The sequence below is a fragment of the Hypanus sabinus genome, chromosome X2 (assembly GCF_030144855.1).
Source record: "Hypanus sabinus isolate sHypSab1 chromosome X2, sHypSab1.hap1, whole genome shotgun sequence".
Classification (NCBI taxonomy): Eukaryota; Metazoa; Chordata; class Chondrichthyes; order Myliobatiformes; family Dasyatidae; genus Hypanus; species Hypanus sabinus.
In genome coordinates this window covers 14,434,427-14,451,959 of record NC_082739.1, presented here as the reverse complement: position 1 = coordinate 14,451,959, position 17,533 = coordinate 14,434,427, and the positions used below count along the sequence as shown (strand labels likewise).

General features: G+C 39.8%; 1 protein-coding gene across 7 annotated transcripts in view; it reads right to left on the bottom strand.

Moving 5' to 3' along the window:
• The window catches only part of LOC132385182 (rho guanine nucleotide exchange factor 12-like), a 136,758-nt gene that overhangs the window by 28,244 nt on the left and 90,981 nt on the right, over window positions 1–17,533 (bottom strand). For 6 of the 7 annotated variants that reach the window (XM_059957046.1, XM_059957047.1, XM_059957049.1 and 3 more), the window contains 12 exons: window positions 17,103–17,135; window positions 16,642–16,759; window positions 13,778–13,886; window positions 13,464–13,664; window positions 12,783–12,927; window positions 11,962–12,009; window positions 10,907–11,097; window positions 9,812–9,958; window positions 7,866–7,951; window positions 6,068–6,193; window positions 4,678–4,792; window positions 4,046–4,152 (listed from right to left, as the gene is read on the bottom strand). In XM_059957046.1, the coding sequence (XP_059813029.1) occupies window positions 4,046–4,152; window positions 4,678–4,792; window positions 6,068–6,193; window positions 7,866–7,951; window positions 9,812–9,958; window positions 10,907–11,097; window positions 11,962–12,009; window positions 12,783–12,927; window positions 13,464–13,664; window positions 13,778–13,886; window positions 16,642–16,759; window positions 17,103–17,135 (1,426 nt within the window). The remainder of the gene's footprint in view (window positions 1–4,045; window positions 4,153–4,677; window positions 4,793–6,067; window positions 6,194–7,865; window positions 7,952–9,811; window positions 9,959–10,906; window positions 11,098–11,961; window positions 12,010–12,782; window positions 12,928–13,463; window positions 13,665–13,777; window positions 13,887–16,641; window positions 16,760–17,102; window positions 17,136–17,533) is intronic. The other variant, XM_059957045.1, reaches the window with a different exon arrangement.

Genomic DNA, 17,533 nt, shown 5'->3' with positions numbered 1-17,533 from the left:
AGACAAGAATGGGAAAAAGAACTTCGATGTAATATATCAACAGATAAATGGGAAAAAATTTTACAAATGGTTAATTCCTCCTCTATTTGTGCTAAACATGCTTTAATACAATTTAAAATTGTACATAGAGCTTATATGTCTAAAGATAAACTTGCCCGATTTTATTCGCATATTAATCCTCAGTGTGACAGATGTCACTTAGAAGTGGCTTCATTGACTCACATGTTTTGGACATGTCCCACTTTACATAACTATTGGAAGGACATTTTTGATGTCATTTCCTCAGTATGGAATATCGATTTACAACCCCATTTTATTACTGCAATTTTCGGTATACCAAATGAAGATGGCAATCAGCTTTCCCCTTCAATCAGATGAATGATTGCCTTTGTAACATTAATTGCCAGAAGGTCTATATTACAAAACTGGAAAGAAGTAAATCCTCCTTCTACATTTCAGTGGTTCTCCCAAACTATTTCTTATCTGAGTTTGGAAAAAATCAGAAGCACTATCTTTGATTCTTCAATTAAATTTGAAGAAACCTGGGGACCATTTATTCGACACTTTCATATGAATTAATTTGGCTTATTTCAGATCCTTTTCTCTACTTATACTTGTTCAGGTATGGAGTTCTGGAGTTCTTTTCTTGACACCTTTATATATTTATAAAGTGCTATTATTGCCCATGTTAGTTTTAGTTTAGTATTTTTTTTCAATATATATTTTTTCTCATATATAATTTCAATTTTTTTTTTCTTCTTTTTTCGACGATTATTTTTGTTTTTTTTTCATATATATTTATATAGACTTGATTGATTTATGTACCTTTTGTTGATGGATGTTTTAATAGGATATTATTATCCTATTACTAATGTAATCTCAAGTTTATTGAATCTGTAATCTATTCATTATTTTGTGTTGTTTTTTTTTATATATGAAATTTAATAAAAAGATTGAAAAAGAAAGAAAGGACTTTGACTCAGCCATTCCAAAACATTAGTTCTCTTCTTTTTAAACCATTCCGTTGCCGGTTTACTCCTATCTTTCGGATCATTGTCTTGTTGCATTATCCAACTTCTATTAAGCTTCAGTGACAGACTGCTACCCTGACATCCTCCTGTAAAACGACTTGATACAATTTTGAATTCATTGTTCCCTCAACGATTGCAAGTAGTTCAGGCCGAGGCAGCAAAACAGCCCCAAACCATGATGCTTCTTCCACCGTGCTTCACAGTTGGGATGAGGTTTTGGTGATGGTGTGCAGTGCCCTTTTCCCTCTAAATATAGCAGTGTGCATTTCTGCCAAAAAGTTCAACTTTTGTCTCATCTGTCCACAGAACACTGTCCCAGAAGTGTTGCAGAACATCCAGGTGGTCTTTTGCAAACTTGAGATGTGCAGCAATGTTTTTTTGGCAAGCAGTGGTTTCTTCCACGGTGTCCTTCCACAAACACCATTCTTGTTCAGAGTTTTCCCCTTATAGTGGATACATGAACAGAGACTTCAGCAGGCTTTAGAGATTTCTGCAGATCTTCTGCTGTTACCCTTGGATTCTTTTTCACCTCCTTCTGCATTGCACGTTGTGCTCTTGGTGTGATATTTACAGGATGTCCACTCCTAGGGAAAGTAGCAACAGTACTGAGTTTCTTCCAATTTCCCTTACTGTGGACTGATGAACACTCAGGTCTGTAGAAATGCTTTTGCAGCCTTTTCCAGCTTTGTGCATCTCTACAATTCTCCCTCTCAGGTCCTCTGAAAGTTGTTTTGATCGAGGCTTGGTGCACATTAACAGAACTTTCTTGAGAAGAGCAGGCTCTGTCAGTAACCTGAGTATTCTGACTTTATGTGTCTTTTCTTAAATAGGGCAGGGCACCTCTACAACCCATACCTCCAACCTCATCTCATTGATTGAAACACCCAAATCCAAATAGCTTTTATAAAAGGCATTACCCCAGACGTTCACATACTTTTGCCAACAAATACACATAAAATTGAATCATTTTTCTCAATAAATAAATAAGTATAATGGTTTTTGTGCTATTTATTTAATTGAGTTCTCTTTATCTAGTTTTAGGAATTGTGTGAAGATTTCAGCAAGGTATTTGACAAGATACCCCATGAAAGACTTATTGAGAAAGTAAGGAGGCATGGGATCCAAGGGGACATTGCTTTGTGGATCCAAAATTGGCTTGCCCACACAAGGCAAAGAGTGATTGTAGACGGGTCATATTCTACATGGAGGTCGGTCACCAGCAGTGTACCTCAGGGATCTGTTCTGGAACCTCCACTCTTCATGATTTTTATAAATAACCTGGATAAAGAAGTGGAGGGACGGGTAGTAAATTTGCTGATGACACAAAGGTTGGTGGTGTTGTGGATAGTGTGGAGGGCTATCAGAGGTTACAGCGGGACATTGATAGGATGCAAAACTGGGCTGAGAAGTGGCATCTGGGTTGAACTCCATCTAAGTGTGAAGTGGTTCATTTTGGTAGGTCAAATACGATGGCAAAATATAGTATTAATGCTAAGACTCTTGGCAGTGTGGAGGTTCACAGGGATCTTGGGGTCTGAGTCCATAGGATACTCAAAGCTGCTGCGCAGGTTGACTCTGTGGTTAAGAAAGCATACGGCGCATTGGCCTTCATCAATTGTGGGATTGATTTCAGGAGCCGAGAGGTAATGTTGCAGCTATATAAGACCCCACTTGGAGTACTGTACTCAGTTCTGGTCGCCTCATTTTAGGAAGGAAGTGGAACCAATAGAAAGGGTGCAGAGGAGATTTACTAGGATGTTGTCTGGATCAGGGAGCATGCCTTACGAGAATAGGTTGAGTAGATTCAGCCTTTTCTCCTTGGAGCGATGGAGGATGAGAGGTGACATGATAGAGGTGTACAAGATGACATGAGGCATTGATTGTGTGGATAGTCAGAAGCTTTTTCCCCAGGGCTGAGATGGTTAGCACGAGAGGGCACAGTTTTAAAGGTGCTTGGAAGTAGGTATAGAGGAGATGTCAGGGGTAAGTGTTGTTGTTGTTTTTTTTTTAAAAAACGCAGAGAGTGGTGAGTGCGTGGAATGGGCTGCCGGCAACGGTGGTGGAGGCAGATACGATAGGGACTTTGAAGAGACTCCTGGACAGGTCCATGGCGCTCAGAAAAATAGAGAGCAATAGGTAACCCAAAGTAATTTCTAAGGACAGGACATGTTCGGCACAGCTTTGTGGGCCGAAGGGCCTGTAGTGTGCTGTAGGTTTTCTATGTTTCTATCTGATCACATCTTAGGTCATATTTATGCAGAAGTAGAGAAAATTGTACATGGTTCACAAACTTCCTAGCACAACTGTGCCTCAGCTACCCCATTGTCAATGTACAGTATTACTGGTGTGTATAAAAAATCCAGTCGCAAAACAGGTGAAGACGGGTAGGGATCGTCTGTAAGGGGGTTATTTGAAATAAGTCAATGGGGGGGGGAATCTAGCTTTAAATAAAAAATAATTTTATTGTATGAAGAACTATTTTTTACTGTCTCAGCTATAACAAGCCTTGGTTATGTTTCTTTCCAATCCTTTGACTGGATGAGTGAATATTAGTACCAGAGTTGATGCAAAGAAACAGTGAATTAAGTGGTCAATGAACAGGGAAGAAAAAGCTGGACACGTCCAGTATCAACACATTATGTGCTTTTATCGAAATCCATTAGCAATAAATTATACACTTTAAAAACAAATCACAAAGCACATGTAATTGATACAGAGAAGTATTCATGTTTATTTACCAAGGAATGGGAAATGAACGATCCCTTACCTAATAGGTTTTCAGCTCTAGAAAAATCACACTCTCTAGAAGAGCAGACTGCAAACTCACTGATTATTTCAGATATCTGGTATTTGCAGCATATAGTTTGGGATGAACTTATAGTAAAATTATTTAGCAACCACTTAATCTACTATGTTCTGAGGGCAATGGTCAACGAACACTTGGTTGTCACTCAAATCAAGTTATCAGTACACGATAAGGGCTTATGCATAGAGTCGTAACTTCAAACACTCACCTGTTTATTTTCAGCCTCCTTCACAGCCTGATTCACAAAGTTCAGGATCTGACGGCAGCATTCCGCTGCCTGTTTTACCTTCTTCTTTTCTTCGTGCTGTTCTGGATCTAAAAACAAGATGACTTGCCTCAGTATAGAAACTTATTTTATCTTCCTCCCGAGAAAACAGAGCAAACACTTGTAAACTGAAATAAATACAGTACATAGCCTGATGTTCCAATGTTATGCCAATTAGTGGAGGATATCTTCTCAAACACACACTACAAGAATATACTGAAATGAGAACTAAAACTAGAAGGGATTCCAAAGGTGCTTTTACAAGTTTGCTGGCAAGACTCCCATCAGTGGAGACTTATTGATTTCACTTCAGCAAGTGTACTTGCCCAACGTTAGTAAACATTAAATGCTAGATCCATGCCACCAGGAATGCTCCCCGTTTATGTCGTTTTATGCTCATAATCTATACCTTATGAAACACGGGGACTGTAATGAAACAGAAATTGTTATCTCCCATTGCCTTCTCCGCTCACATCACTTTTGACCTTATTCGGGAAATTTTTATGTGCAATCTAGCAGTTCTATTTTAATGCCTCCATGAGTTCTGTATGCACTTGAATTTAGTCTGGTCCTACCTGTATTTTTAGCAATGTTCTCCAGGAGTAATGGGTATTTGGTCAGACGTTGCATCTCAGCTGGGATGATGTCCTTAAGTTGCAGCCTCCGGCACTGCGGGTTACTCTGTGCCTCCTGTAAAATATCACCTCAGAACTAAAATCTTCTTCCTCGTGCAACACAACCAGTTTCTCCAACAATGCACAATGTTGCAAATGCCTTCTGTTAACACACTCTGATTCCATCTACATTTGGAGTTGTACCCCATTTGCTACATTCACAACAAGGATAAATAATCCCCCGAATAGAAACCCCAACTGTCTGTATGCATTCATTGTGCAGTTTTTAATCCTGCGTAGATTATTGTTGTACATACTTCCTGTACAAAATGATTTGATAGAATCATCAGCACTCATTCAATGCTCCAAACTCTGCAATAACAACACTCTTTCCCCAATGTAAGGCAGAGGGTTGTAAGAGGTATAGAGAAAACAGGTTAAATAGAGAGAGAGAGAGAGAGAGAGAGACATACACAGACAGAACAATATACAGCAAGCTTTGTTCTGTTAGTGCGGCTGTGTCATGGCTACAGGGACTCGAGTTTGACTGTGATCTTGCCCGCTCTATGAGTGAAGCCTGCATGTTTTCCCAGGTGCTCCTGTTCCCTCCTCTATCCCAAAGATGCTGGTATGTCAACTGGCTTCTGTAAGTTGCCCTTTAGCACAGTTAATTAAAGGGGGGTAAATGGCACAAAGAGAAGTTGTTGCAGGAATACAATAAAATAAAAGAGAGCATGAAAGGGTGTCAGGTTGGGCCTGATGTGATATCCTGTGTCGCAATAGGCATGCAAGTATACTTCAAAATGTTAGATGGTGATGGGAAATGGTCCTCTAAAATATACATAAACCCTGTTGTCCATGCCAAGGGTATTTAAAGGGAACATGCAGATATCCATCTTTCTCCATCTAATTTGACCTGAACTGCAGTTTAAAATGGGACGGGGTGGGGCAGCACGGTAGCATAGCGAATGGCTTCATGCTTCACAGTGCCAGATATTCAGAGTTCAATTCTTGCTGCTGTCTGCAAGGAGTTTGTACGTTCTCCCTGTGACCTCATGCGTTTCCTCTAAGTGCTCTAGTTTCCTCCCACATTCCAAAGATGTACCAGTTGGTGTTAGTAAATTGGTGTTAGTAAATGTTGGCACCAGAAGCGTGGATACACTTGCAGGCTGCCCAGCACAATCCTCGCTGATTTGATTTGACACAAACGATGCATTTCACTATGTTTCATATTTTGATGTACATGTGACAATAAAGCTAATCTAATTTTATAGTTTATCGGTTATTCATGCACAAATCTATGATGTGTAATAACTTGGAAGGAACTCAAGATTTTGGAGACTCATCTCACCTGAATGATTGCCTGAAATCTTGAATCTTTCTTCTGCTTTGATTTGATCAGTTCCAAAGCAAAGGGCTGATTGCTGCAGAAAGTAGCTGCAGCTCGTTTAAACTTCTCCTCTTCAGAGCAGCTGAACTGAGAAAGAAAAAGAATTACTCAGACATGAAGCCGGCCAGCTCTACTAATTGCCCCATCTGGTAGATGAAGGAGGCTTTGAGGGGTCAGAAATGTGCCACTCGCCAGTCTCTAGTTTCAGTGTTGACAGGGCTGGTTCTGAAAATCAAAAAAGTTGCAGAAACTGGAATTCTAAAACAAAAAGAACAGATAACATGCAAAATATCAGGCCACATCCGTGGGAAGCAAATAAGGCTGGCTCTGTTCGGTCATCAACAATGAAACCTGGCCTAAATGATTAACAATGGTGACTGTCAATGAAAGTTAAGGAGGGGTGAGTGGGTTTAACATCTACTTAAGGTGGTTATGTTTTATACCCAAGTATTTTCTGGCCCTGGTGACAGCCAGCAAGTCCTAGCACATTACTTTGCAAATGAGTAGGCCATGCAGCCCCTCATCTGTTTTATCATCCGATAAAGTTATGGCTGATCTAATCTTGGACTTAGCTTCACTTTCCCAATACTCTTGACGCTGTTGCAGAGCAACAAACTCTGCCTTGAACAGATTCAACAATTTGGTCCATACACTGCTCTAGCACAGACAATTCCACAGGTTCATGATGCTTCAAGGGAAGAAATTCCTTTTCACATGCCTTAGATTGACAGCCCCTTATTCTGAAAACAAACTTCCTAAATTCCAGCTCTCCCATGATGGAAAACATCTACCTTGCTAGCCCTTCTCTTAGTCGGATGTCCAATGAACAGGCCTAATTTACTCAATCATTCTTCAACCCTCTTTTATCAAGATTTTTGGACCTACTTCCAATTCAAGTATCTCCATCCTTAAAGGAGGAGACCAAAAATGTACACAGCAATAGAGAAATGGTCTCATCAATACTTTGTGCACTTATGGCAGGGCTTCTCTACTTCTGTTATCCATACTGTCTGTAATGAAGGCCAATGTTCCACTTCCTTTCTCAAACACTAGCTGAACCTGATGCACATACTATTCATATACAACCAGATCACTTTGTACCACAGCATTCGGTAGCTTCTCTCCTCATAAGTGATATTTTCACTTTTCTATTCTTCCCACTAAAGGAATATTCATGAAGTAATATTACCTCTCAACATTATATGCCAGAGAAAGTTTGCCTAATAACTTAACCTGCCAATGTCCCTGACATTTCCTATCACTGCATCATCAATAAATGTTGTTACATTAAAATTGGTTCCTTTATACAAGTGATCAACATGGACTGCAACTAGTTAAGAACATGGCACTTTAGAATTTCCTCACCCCATTACCCTACTGTCGGAAGAATTATCAGCATTGCATTCCTCCCTTCCTGCCATTTATGAAGACATGCTGAGCTGAGGGTACTGTCCAGAAGAAACCTGCATCATTATCTGGGGTGAGATGTTTGACATCTAGAAACTATAACAAGCTTTTTTTTATTATCATTATGGATATCATTATCAGAAGTCTGATTCTGATCCTGGAGGGTTTGATTTTTGATCCCAAACACCTCAAAAATATAATTTTAATGATTGTGCTTTGATTTCCCACAGTGCAAGTCCAACAACTGTAGTTGCACTACAGGATTTGTCAACCACACCCTCTAACCTTTCAGATGGAGATCCCAACCATCCTCTGCTCATTAATTCCATACAATTTATACATGAACACTCACCCAGTTTAGCAAGTCCTCTCCAATCTGATCAACCACAAAGTTTTCATTTCTTTTCCAGACTTTTCTCATCTGTTCATTTAATGAAACTGGGGGAGAAAAGAAAACATACCTTTAGAATCATTTACTTCATTATCACCCTGAGTTAAACTGATCCAGTGCAGTGGATCATGGACTCCTACCACAAAAGGAAGCTATGCAGACCATAGCTCAAGTGCAATGATACTTCTTTGTAAGAGCTACCAATTAATCCCATCATCTTGGCTACTTTCTTCTAAAATACGTACAGTGGATTTCGGTTAATTGGGCCGTCAGTTAATTGGGGAAGCTGTTTATTTGGGAAAACACTTAAAAACAAAAACTAATCCGATAAAATAGCCGGGATCCCTTCATTTGGGACTCTTTGCCACTTAATTGGGGCAGGAGACTATTGCCAAAAAGTTTCTAACTAGCATCAGTCGCATGCACTTGCGTGGCCGTTAGACACTACATTGTGCTTAGAGCAATCAGTTTTTAAATTGCTACAGTTAAATGTGTTTGCGTTCAAAAAACAGTATTTTTTGTCATTGACAGTGAGAAATAAGCAGTAAGACAATTTGGAACTGCTTTGCTTACCGTGGTTTCAACTATTCAGGCTTTGAATGCCAGAAATAGCTGGGAGTGAAAGTGAAACAATTTTGATACTTCAATAAGTTTGGAATCACAAAGAAATTGAAGGTATTGACAATCATCTTGAATATTGCAATAAAAATAAAGAATTGGAGGATGTAATCATTGAAAATATTGTATGAAGGCAGATCATTTTCTGCACTAGGCATCCATGCTGATTTTGTTCATTTACAGTCAATCATAAGAGCATGGCAGATGAATTCCTCCATCGATAACTATTAGGAACCAATACAGTTTTATAGTACCATAGAGGTATTGGTAGTGTTCCAATTTGTTCCGTATTTCACTTAAATACACAAATTAAACAGTTTGTGTTTTTAATACTTTTTAACTATTTCCATGAAACTTCGATTGATTGGGGCAGCTACTTATTTGGGCCAAAATGTACTGGTCCCAATTAACCGGAATCCACTCTATTAATTCAGTCCCCTTCTGAAAGTTCTTATTGAAAGAACTTTCACAGCATTTCAGACTGTGCATTCCAGATCACAAAAACTCTATGTAAAATAACTTCTCTTCTAAGTTTTGAGTAAATTGCTTTCAGTCCACCTTCTCTGATCTTTGACCTTTTTTTTATCACTTGAGCTTCTCCTTGGTTAAACCTATTTTGATCATATCAATGGAAATCTGTTAACCTCCTCTGCACTAAGATGATCAATTCTAGATTTGTCATTATTTACTGGAAGTTCCAGACTCTCCTTTCACTACAAACAACAATGCATTCAATCACAGAGCTGGCTTGGAGCCATATGTTCTTTGTCTCAGTCATTACAGAACACTGTCCTTGTGTTTGGGCTCCTGTACAACAAGTTGTGGCTACAGAGCCGCACACAGCTCAGTAATTGACTGATGCTGAAATCCAAAAATGTTTTCGTTACCACTTACTATAATAGTGGTTTGCAGAATGAGAAAACCGCTGGCTAAGCCAATATTCGTATCTTTTGATCTGAGAGGCATGTTAGAGAGCATTTAAAAAAAAGAGTGGATCTGGAGGTGTATTTGACCAAACCATACAATAGTAGATTTCTTACCCTGAAGGACATTATGGGATCTGGCATTAAATCAAGACATCATTAGCAAGAGGAGCATTTTGATTCCATATTTATTTGATTAATTGATTTCCCAACCATTTAGATTGGAGCTGAATTCCCACCTCAATATTCTAGGACTCCATATAGTCATTGACTAACTTCAGAGCCATCTGGACAATCAAGCCATCTACTTCAATAACCTTACTCTCCTGAAGTGCTGGGCCCCATAACAGCTATTTCAACAATTACCATGAAGCTGCAGGATTTCCTCGAGGTTGGAGAATATGTTTCTCACATCAGCTGTAGGTATGCTACCATCTCGCAACATCTTCTGGTAAAAGATTACATCTAGAACCTTCAGCATTCGAATGTGAGCCCGCTCCGTATGGAAAAGTTCTGTACAAGATATGCAGAGAATATGATAAAGATATGTCTTATCAACAATGAGATTAGAATCAGTACATATTAAACTTTCACGTATGGATTCCCAAAAACCGCACGGAAAACGAGCAGGAATAAACTCTGTACTATATGACCCCGATGCCTTCTGGTGCGAAGGTAATCATCTTCTGCATTGCCTGATTTTAATGGAACCCTGATCTGCTGACAATTCAACACCAGTCCCACCACCATACCCTCACAGTATGTATCCTCATTGCCCAAGGCATCCCATTCTACTTAGGATCATCAAAATATTCCCTGTTTTTGCTAGAATCCTCCCAACGCTTCTTAACATACTGTCAAGTCTCCTGTCATTTCACAATCTTAAACTTATTTTTTCTACTTAGAGACAAAGTTCCCTCTAATTATTTTCTGCAGCCGTGTGGACCAACTGTTATTCACAGCCTGAAATCAGCATGGCACTTTATATAAACGTTATATAATAAAAAATTCCAAGCTGTGTGGTAACAAAGGCTATGTCCATGGGAGAATTTCATGTACTGCACAGCTGCGCAACCCTGCAGCTTAGAGGGAACAATGTTTAGATACAGCACAGTAACAGGCCCTTATGGCCCAACGAACCCACACCTCCCAATTACACCAATCTTTGAAATGTAGGAGAAAACCGAAGCACCCAGAGGAAACTCATGTGGTCACAGTTGAAAACATACAAGCTTCTTACAAACAGTAACAGAATTGAACCCGGGTCACTGGTGTTGTAATAGCGTTACACTACCAAACCACCTCTATGTTTCAAACTTTTCTCCGAATTCACTCTTACACGCCCCACCAATCCCTGGCATCTTCCTATTCTCCACAGCTCCCACCAAGACCGCCTATCCCTAATCAAGAGAGTCCTCTCCACTCCTAACATTCCTGACCCTTCACTATCCATTGCCTTACCGTTAATAACTTCCTGCCTCTTGATCTCATGTGGCTTCAGGCCAGACAGGACATCCCGACTAACCAGCTGCTGCCAATTGGCCGGGTCCTGCTCCACATCCGACAAGTGCATTTGATCTTCCTCTGTCTGACTCATGGGATGTGTCTGAGAACTGGCCTCGGTCCACACTCCATACCCGTGCCCATCCGCTCTGGGAAACAGAATCAAAATTATTACTGCAAGTTCCTGACCAAAGTACACAGTGATTGGCCAGAGGAATGCCGGGGTAGATGAAACGTCAAGGAATGGTTCTAATTAAGAGCCAGAACAACTTTTTGGGCAGAACAGTTTTATGATGCACGTGAAAAGCCATTCAGCCCAACATACTTGTGCTGCCAGCATAGAGATAGCTCACCAAACCTTCCTGCAACTTGACAGAAAGCACGTGGGAGATTAATGCTGTATTTACAATACTGATGGCAAAATCATAGGAGAAATCATAACTAAATCATTATGCATTATGAAAATGCTTCTTTTACTTTGCTCATTCTTTGAAACAGATGCTACAACAGAACTGAATGGTAGTCATCAACACTAATCATCAGTGCTATAGTGGCAGATTAGGCCCCACTGGTGCTGTATTTCAGTAATATTACTGACAGGCTGACATCCAACATCAGTGAGATAACAGCACCCAGTAGTACAGTGACTCACTATTACGGTGACGGATCTGTACTAAACTGAATCTTTGCCGGTACTGCACCGCAGCATTATTCAAGCACAATTACTACATCTGACATCAATAATGGTACATCAGTATCCTAGTGCTACAAGTAGGCAAATATCCAACAGTTATACACCTTAGTTTTGCATAGCTGGTAGAGCTCTGCCCAAGTATTGGTCCTCAATGTTATTCGAACCAGTTGAAAGGAGATGTGTGAAAAGAGTCAACATTTGCAAAGGGGCTAGATCCATCATTCCTGTATAGCTGGTGGTATTACTGTGGCAGGACTATAGCCATAGTCACATCTTCACATTGACCATTTTCAGAAACGGAGATTTAATGGGAACTTACCGTCGACCTGGTTTTGGAGTACATGGGGGTGTGGCAGTCTCAAGGCTTCTGAAAAGTAACAGAAAATCAGATACAGGTGGCCCCTGCTTTTCGAACGTTCGATTTACAACTCGCTGTTACGAAGACTTACATTAGTACCTGTTTTCGCTAACCAAAGAGGATTTTTGTTTTTACGAAAAAAGGACACCTGCTTTAAATGTATGTTTACCCCGAGAAAGACTACAATGACCGTGAAGCCTTGCGCGAGCAGTTGTTTGCGCATGCGTGTACGTGCGTACGTATGCGTGTATGTGCCGACTTTTTTTTTCTCCAAATCGATTTTGGTTTGCTGCCTTCCCGAGTTTATTAAGTGAAACTACACTGTACCTACAATATTTCTACTTTATATAGGGTGTAAATTTATCATATCATTCCTGTTTTTTTCTATACGTTAGTGCTATTTAGGTTTTATGTGTTATTTGCTTTGACTTGGTAGGTTATTTTTTTGGGTCCGGGAACACTCAAAAATTTTTCCCATATAAATTAATGGTAATTGCTTCTTCGCTTTACGACATTTCAGATTACAAACAGTTTCATAGGAATGCTCTACCTTCGGATTACAGGGGAAACCTGTAGCAGGAAACAAGCAGCATGATAAGAATTGCCCATAGAGCCGTGCAATTACCCACACCCAACAGCTTTCAATGCAATGCAATCAGTCCGTAATCATGTTCTTCAACACAACTCATCTCCTCTTTAAAAAACACTAGTGAGATGAGCAAGACGTCAGTTGTTTTGAGTTCTATTTCATTTGATCAGATGCACTTTGTTCTGATACTCACTTCTCAGATTCCCTGTCCTCCTCCATCACCTGATCCAGCATGGGTGGAAGCTCAAAGGTCGACTTTGGTGAAGAAGTGCTGGAATCCCCTGTTAATGAATTGTCTGTCAACATCTTCAATGAAGTAGGTGTTGTAAAAGCAGAATCTGCGAAGGATGAAGGAAATCAGAGGCAAGGAAGACCAAAATAACTGTATGAAAAATTTAAACTAGGTATGAAAACATGCTATTCTGTTCCTACTTCCTTTCAAACATTTTTAAATGCTGATATCCTCTCTGCTTCAATGTCAGAGAGAAGAAACAGGAAGCAGAGCAAGAGTGATTATAATGGGAAAAGGAGTGCGAGAGGTATGGAGAAGAGCAGAGCAAGAGGTTGACAGGTGAGGGCAAGAAAGATCAACGGGGAGGAGGAGAAAAAAAAGAGGGAATAGGGTTGGAAACTGGATCAGATAGGTAGAAAAGCAGGAACAGTGAGGGGGCTAATGAAAAGAGGATAAGGAAAGAAGGTGAATGAAGAACATGGAGCAGAGAGATGAGAAGGGGAAAATAGAGGTGCACACAAACAATAGGAGGGTAACAGCAGGAGCAGAGGAAGTGGAAGCCAAGGCTACAGATATTGTCATGGTGCATAAATTATTCTTTACTACTGGCTAACAATGAATTGCACTGCGTTTCCCAGATACCTGTGTCGCACTCCGAGATCCCATCATGGACAGTGTTGGCCACAGCCGGGCCTGGTGAGCCCATCACCATGGACTGATGGCTTGTGTCACTTCCCTCGTTGAAAAACTGGATAGATTTTGATCTCTCGCTGTGGTCAGAGTGAGAAGCTGATCGGATGTATGATGCCATTTGCCTCTGGTGGAGTAACTTAGCCTTTTCAACTGAACAAAGATGTGACTGATCAGTCTCCAGACACTTTGATCCAATATTTTAAATAAATATATTTTTAAATAAAATTATTTAAAATAAATCTGTACATCCAGGTCACACTTACTCGCACTGCGATCCTGTTTGCTCGTGCGACGGATCGGGTCCAGAATGCTCTGGAAACGTTTCTTTTTCTCATCATCTTTCACTGTTTCCTTCTCTTTCTTTATACTTGGCTGTTTAGAGTACAAAATTAAGGGCAGAATGAGACCATAAGTCAAGTGAACCATCAACAACCAATCAGCAAAAGCCATTCACATACACCCCACAATCTTTCATCTCTGAAATAATACCACATCTGGAACTAAACACCCACATGATCTCTTCTGGATTGACAGAGCAGCAAGGCCATCTACATCCCAATCTCCATGTAGAAGTTCAATCTTGTTTCCCAAGCTCTTGTTGACTTTGAGCGAAAATTCAACCACAGTGTCCAAAGATCAAAGAAGCATTTTAACCCGCAGCCAACAAACTAAACTGTGAAGCAAGCATTTAAACTCTTCATCTTTATCTTGGCATAACTAGTGAAATATCCTGCTATTTAACGGATGAGATTTAATTATGTTGATAGCAGGTATTACAAGAGTCATGCTTTAAAAAAAAACCTCAGCTGGCAAGATGAATGCTGATGATGAATTACACAAAGGATTGCAAATAGACTTGGAATTTCTTTTTTCATAAATGTCACTAAACCAGCATGGTGACCTGCTGCACAAGAAATCATGTTCCTAATGGGAATACTTTTAGCCTCAATATACTTTTTGAGCTCATCACAGATTAATTCTCTGTTCATGTCTGCTTTTAACTTCTTACAAAAGATGATCTCTTCATATTTTTAATAAACATACATATGCCATTAGCAATGCCTCACTGTCTCACAGTTAACTCATCCAGTTGTATCCCAAATTCTGCTTTTTGTTGCTCTGTGCTTAGTTGATACTCAATGTCTTCACTCATTCCATCAATACAACAAGCTACTGAGATATTACTCAGAGGAATTGATTTTAAAATACTGGCATCCATTGAGAACTGTGGTGAGCACTTCTGATACAGCAGGCATTACTAATCTTTCACCAATTGTATGAGATTATCCACACTTTGCTCTCATTTTGGAAATGTTATAAGAAGCGATGAGACCACTATTATGGTTATTGTTAGCTTTATTGGCAAATGACTCAAGTGTGCAATGCTTTTCAAATGCTTCTTTTATCTTCTGGAACTGAGTAATACCATAAGTAGCCTTTCAGGGTGTCCTTTACAGAAGCGTTCCTGCAATCTTGATGGTTTCATGGCTTCATTAGACAGTACAGTATTACAAGAAAAACACATGGGGCATTGCTGATCTGACAGGAATGGAATAAAACCATACTCCTGGTATGGAACATTGTATTGATGCAGTTTCTGTAGTTTGTTTCTTAGTAGGTTTAGAATTCAAGGCTTCACCACCTTCAGACTCAGAGATCGCGCTGTACTTATTTATCCATCATTAATGAGGCTAAATTAAAATAGAAAATTAAACACAAACTGGGAATGCATATCAAATGTTGATAATGGCAGCAAATTGACATAGTCAATTAGGTCTCGTAGCTCAAGTTAGGGTTTTTTTCTTTTTAGGTTCTTTTTAATCCATTCTGCTATTGATTTACTGTTGTGTATCGGATCATTGTCTTTTTGCATTATCCAACTTCTATTAACCTTCAGGTGATGGACTGCTACCCTGACATTCTCCAATAAAATGCCTTGACACAATTTTGAATTCACTGCTCCCTCAACAATTACAGGCTATCCAGGCTCTGAGACAGCAAAGCAGCCCCAAAACATGGTGCTCTTTCCACCATACTTCACAGCTGGGATGAGGTTTCAGTGTTGGTAGTTTTCATCGAAACTACCAGTGTGTATTTCTGCCAAAAAGTTCAAATCTGTCTCATCTGTCCACAGAAACATCCAGGTGGTCTTTTGCAATCTTGGGACATACAGCAATGTGTTTTTTTTTGGGAGAGCTGTTGTTTCCTCTGTGGTGTTTTTCCATGGACAGCATTCTTGTTCACTGTTTTTCTTATACCGTACACATGAACAGAGGCTTATGCGAGTTCTAAAGATTTCTGCAGGTCTTTTGTTGTTACCCTTGGGTTCTTTTTCACTTCTTTCAGCACTGCACGTTGTGCTCTGGGTGTGACCCTTCGCAGGATGCCCACTCCTAGGGAGAGTGATAAACACTCAGGTCTTTAGAAATGCTTTTGTAGCCTTTTCCAGCTTCATGCATCTCTACAATTCTTCTTCCTTTGAAAGTTGTTTTGATTGAGGCATGGTGCACATAAACAGATCTTTCTTGAGAAGAGCAGGTTCTATCAGTAACCTGACTTTGTGTCTTTTTTTTAAAACAGGGCAGAGCACCTCTACAACCTACACCTCCAATCTCATCTCATTGATTGGAACACTTGACTCCAAATAGCTTTTTTAAAAAGCATTATCCCAGAGGTTCACATACATTTTTGAACCTAGACTGTGATTATTTAAATAGTATACAATTGTTCGTGTTTAGACAGATTGTGTTTGTCTATTATTGTGACTTTGATGAAGATCAGACCACATTTTATGAGTAATTAATGCAGAAAACCAGGTATTGCAAAGGGCTCACTAACTTTTTCTTGCAACTGTATCTGGTTAGAGGATCATTTCTATCGTGCAATGATTAAAAAAAATTGATGAGAGTCAAGGGGGACATGACGATTTAGCTTCCTAAGGAAGTAGAAATGCTGGTGATGGAATAATCAGCATTTACTTGGATCAGTACATCTTTTACAAGGAACTGAGCAATATGCAGGGTGGGGAAGCCTGTCTGATCAACATCCCACTTCAAATATTCACTCTGCATAGAAGTAGTGAACCCCATCTCCCAGCCCAATGAAGGTGTAAAAGCATAACACAAACCTTCTTCTTTGGAAAGAATGCGACTTTTAATCTGCGTTCTCTGTCCAGGTTCCTCATTTCCTTCACTTTCACTCCAAGGTGTTTCATATAGATGAAGAACACATCTGCAACCGAATTACTGGCACAGAAAGATTGGGAATGTAAGAAACACCAGGAAGAAATACCATTGCTTAAGTACACAAAATACAAGTTTGTGAGCACCAGAAAACTGGCCAAGTTCATGAGCTGAGGTTGAGGGAAAATGGTTCCTGCTTCACTGAGCAAAGAATGATAGTCAGAAGCAAGTGAAGGGCTCAGAAATCATTCAAATTAGTTGAAAACTATCATTTTCAGTGATCACAGCATGCAATGTAAGGAACAATGGAAATATTGAAATTACAGGGTGCACACATAAAGCAGAAGCCAGTTTGGCTGTTCTGTAGCAGAGGATGACCTTCACCAGCGGGAAACTGCCGACTTACCTTTTCTCTTCCTCAGAAGGGGATAATGTCGCACTAAAAAGCAAAACAAAAATCATGAGTGATCCGACAAAACAAATGAACACAAGTTGTTCAGTGGATCCAATCAATCAACTGTAACTGAGCATTACAAGTCCCAGTTTGATGGGCAGATTACCCTTAAGTAGCTTCGGCATTTGTGGGAAGTACAAGTTGGGCAATGCTGTTACAGAGGATTTAAGGTAATTGTGAAGATTCACAATAACTCAGAGGAAAAACAAGATGTGCAAGTACAATGGAGGGGCAGAGAGAGAGAACAATCCAGCCAGAGACAAGTTGGGAACGTTTGGGCATAAAGGCACATTACAAATTAGATAAGGTGCACCTTCAAGTTGCCAGAAGTAATTATATTGGCAGTAACAGATCTGATTTGAAGAAGGGCTTAATAAACCCAG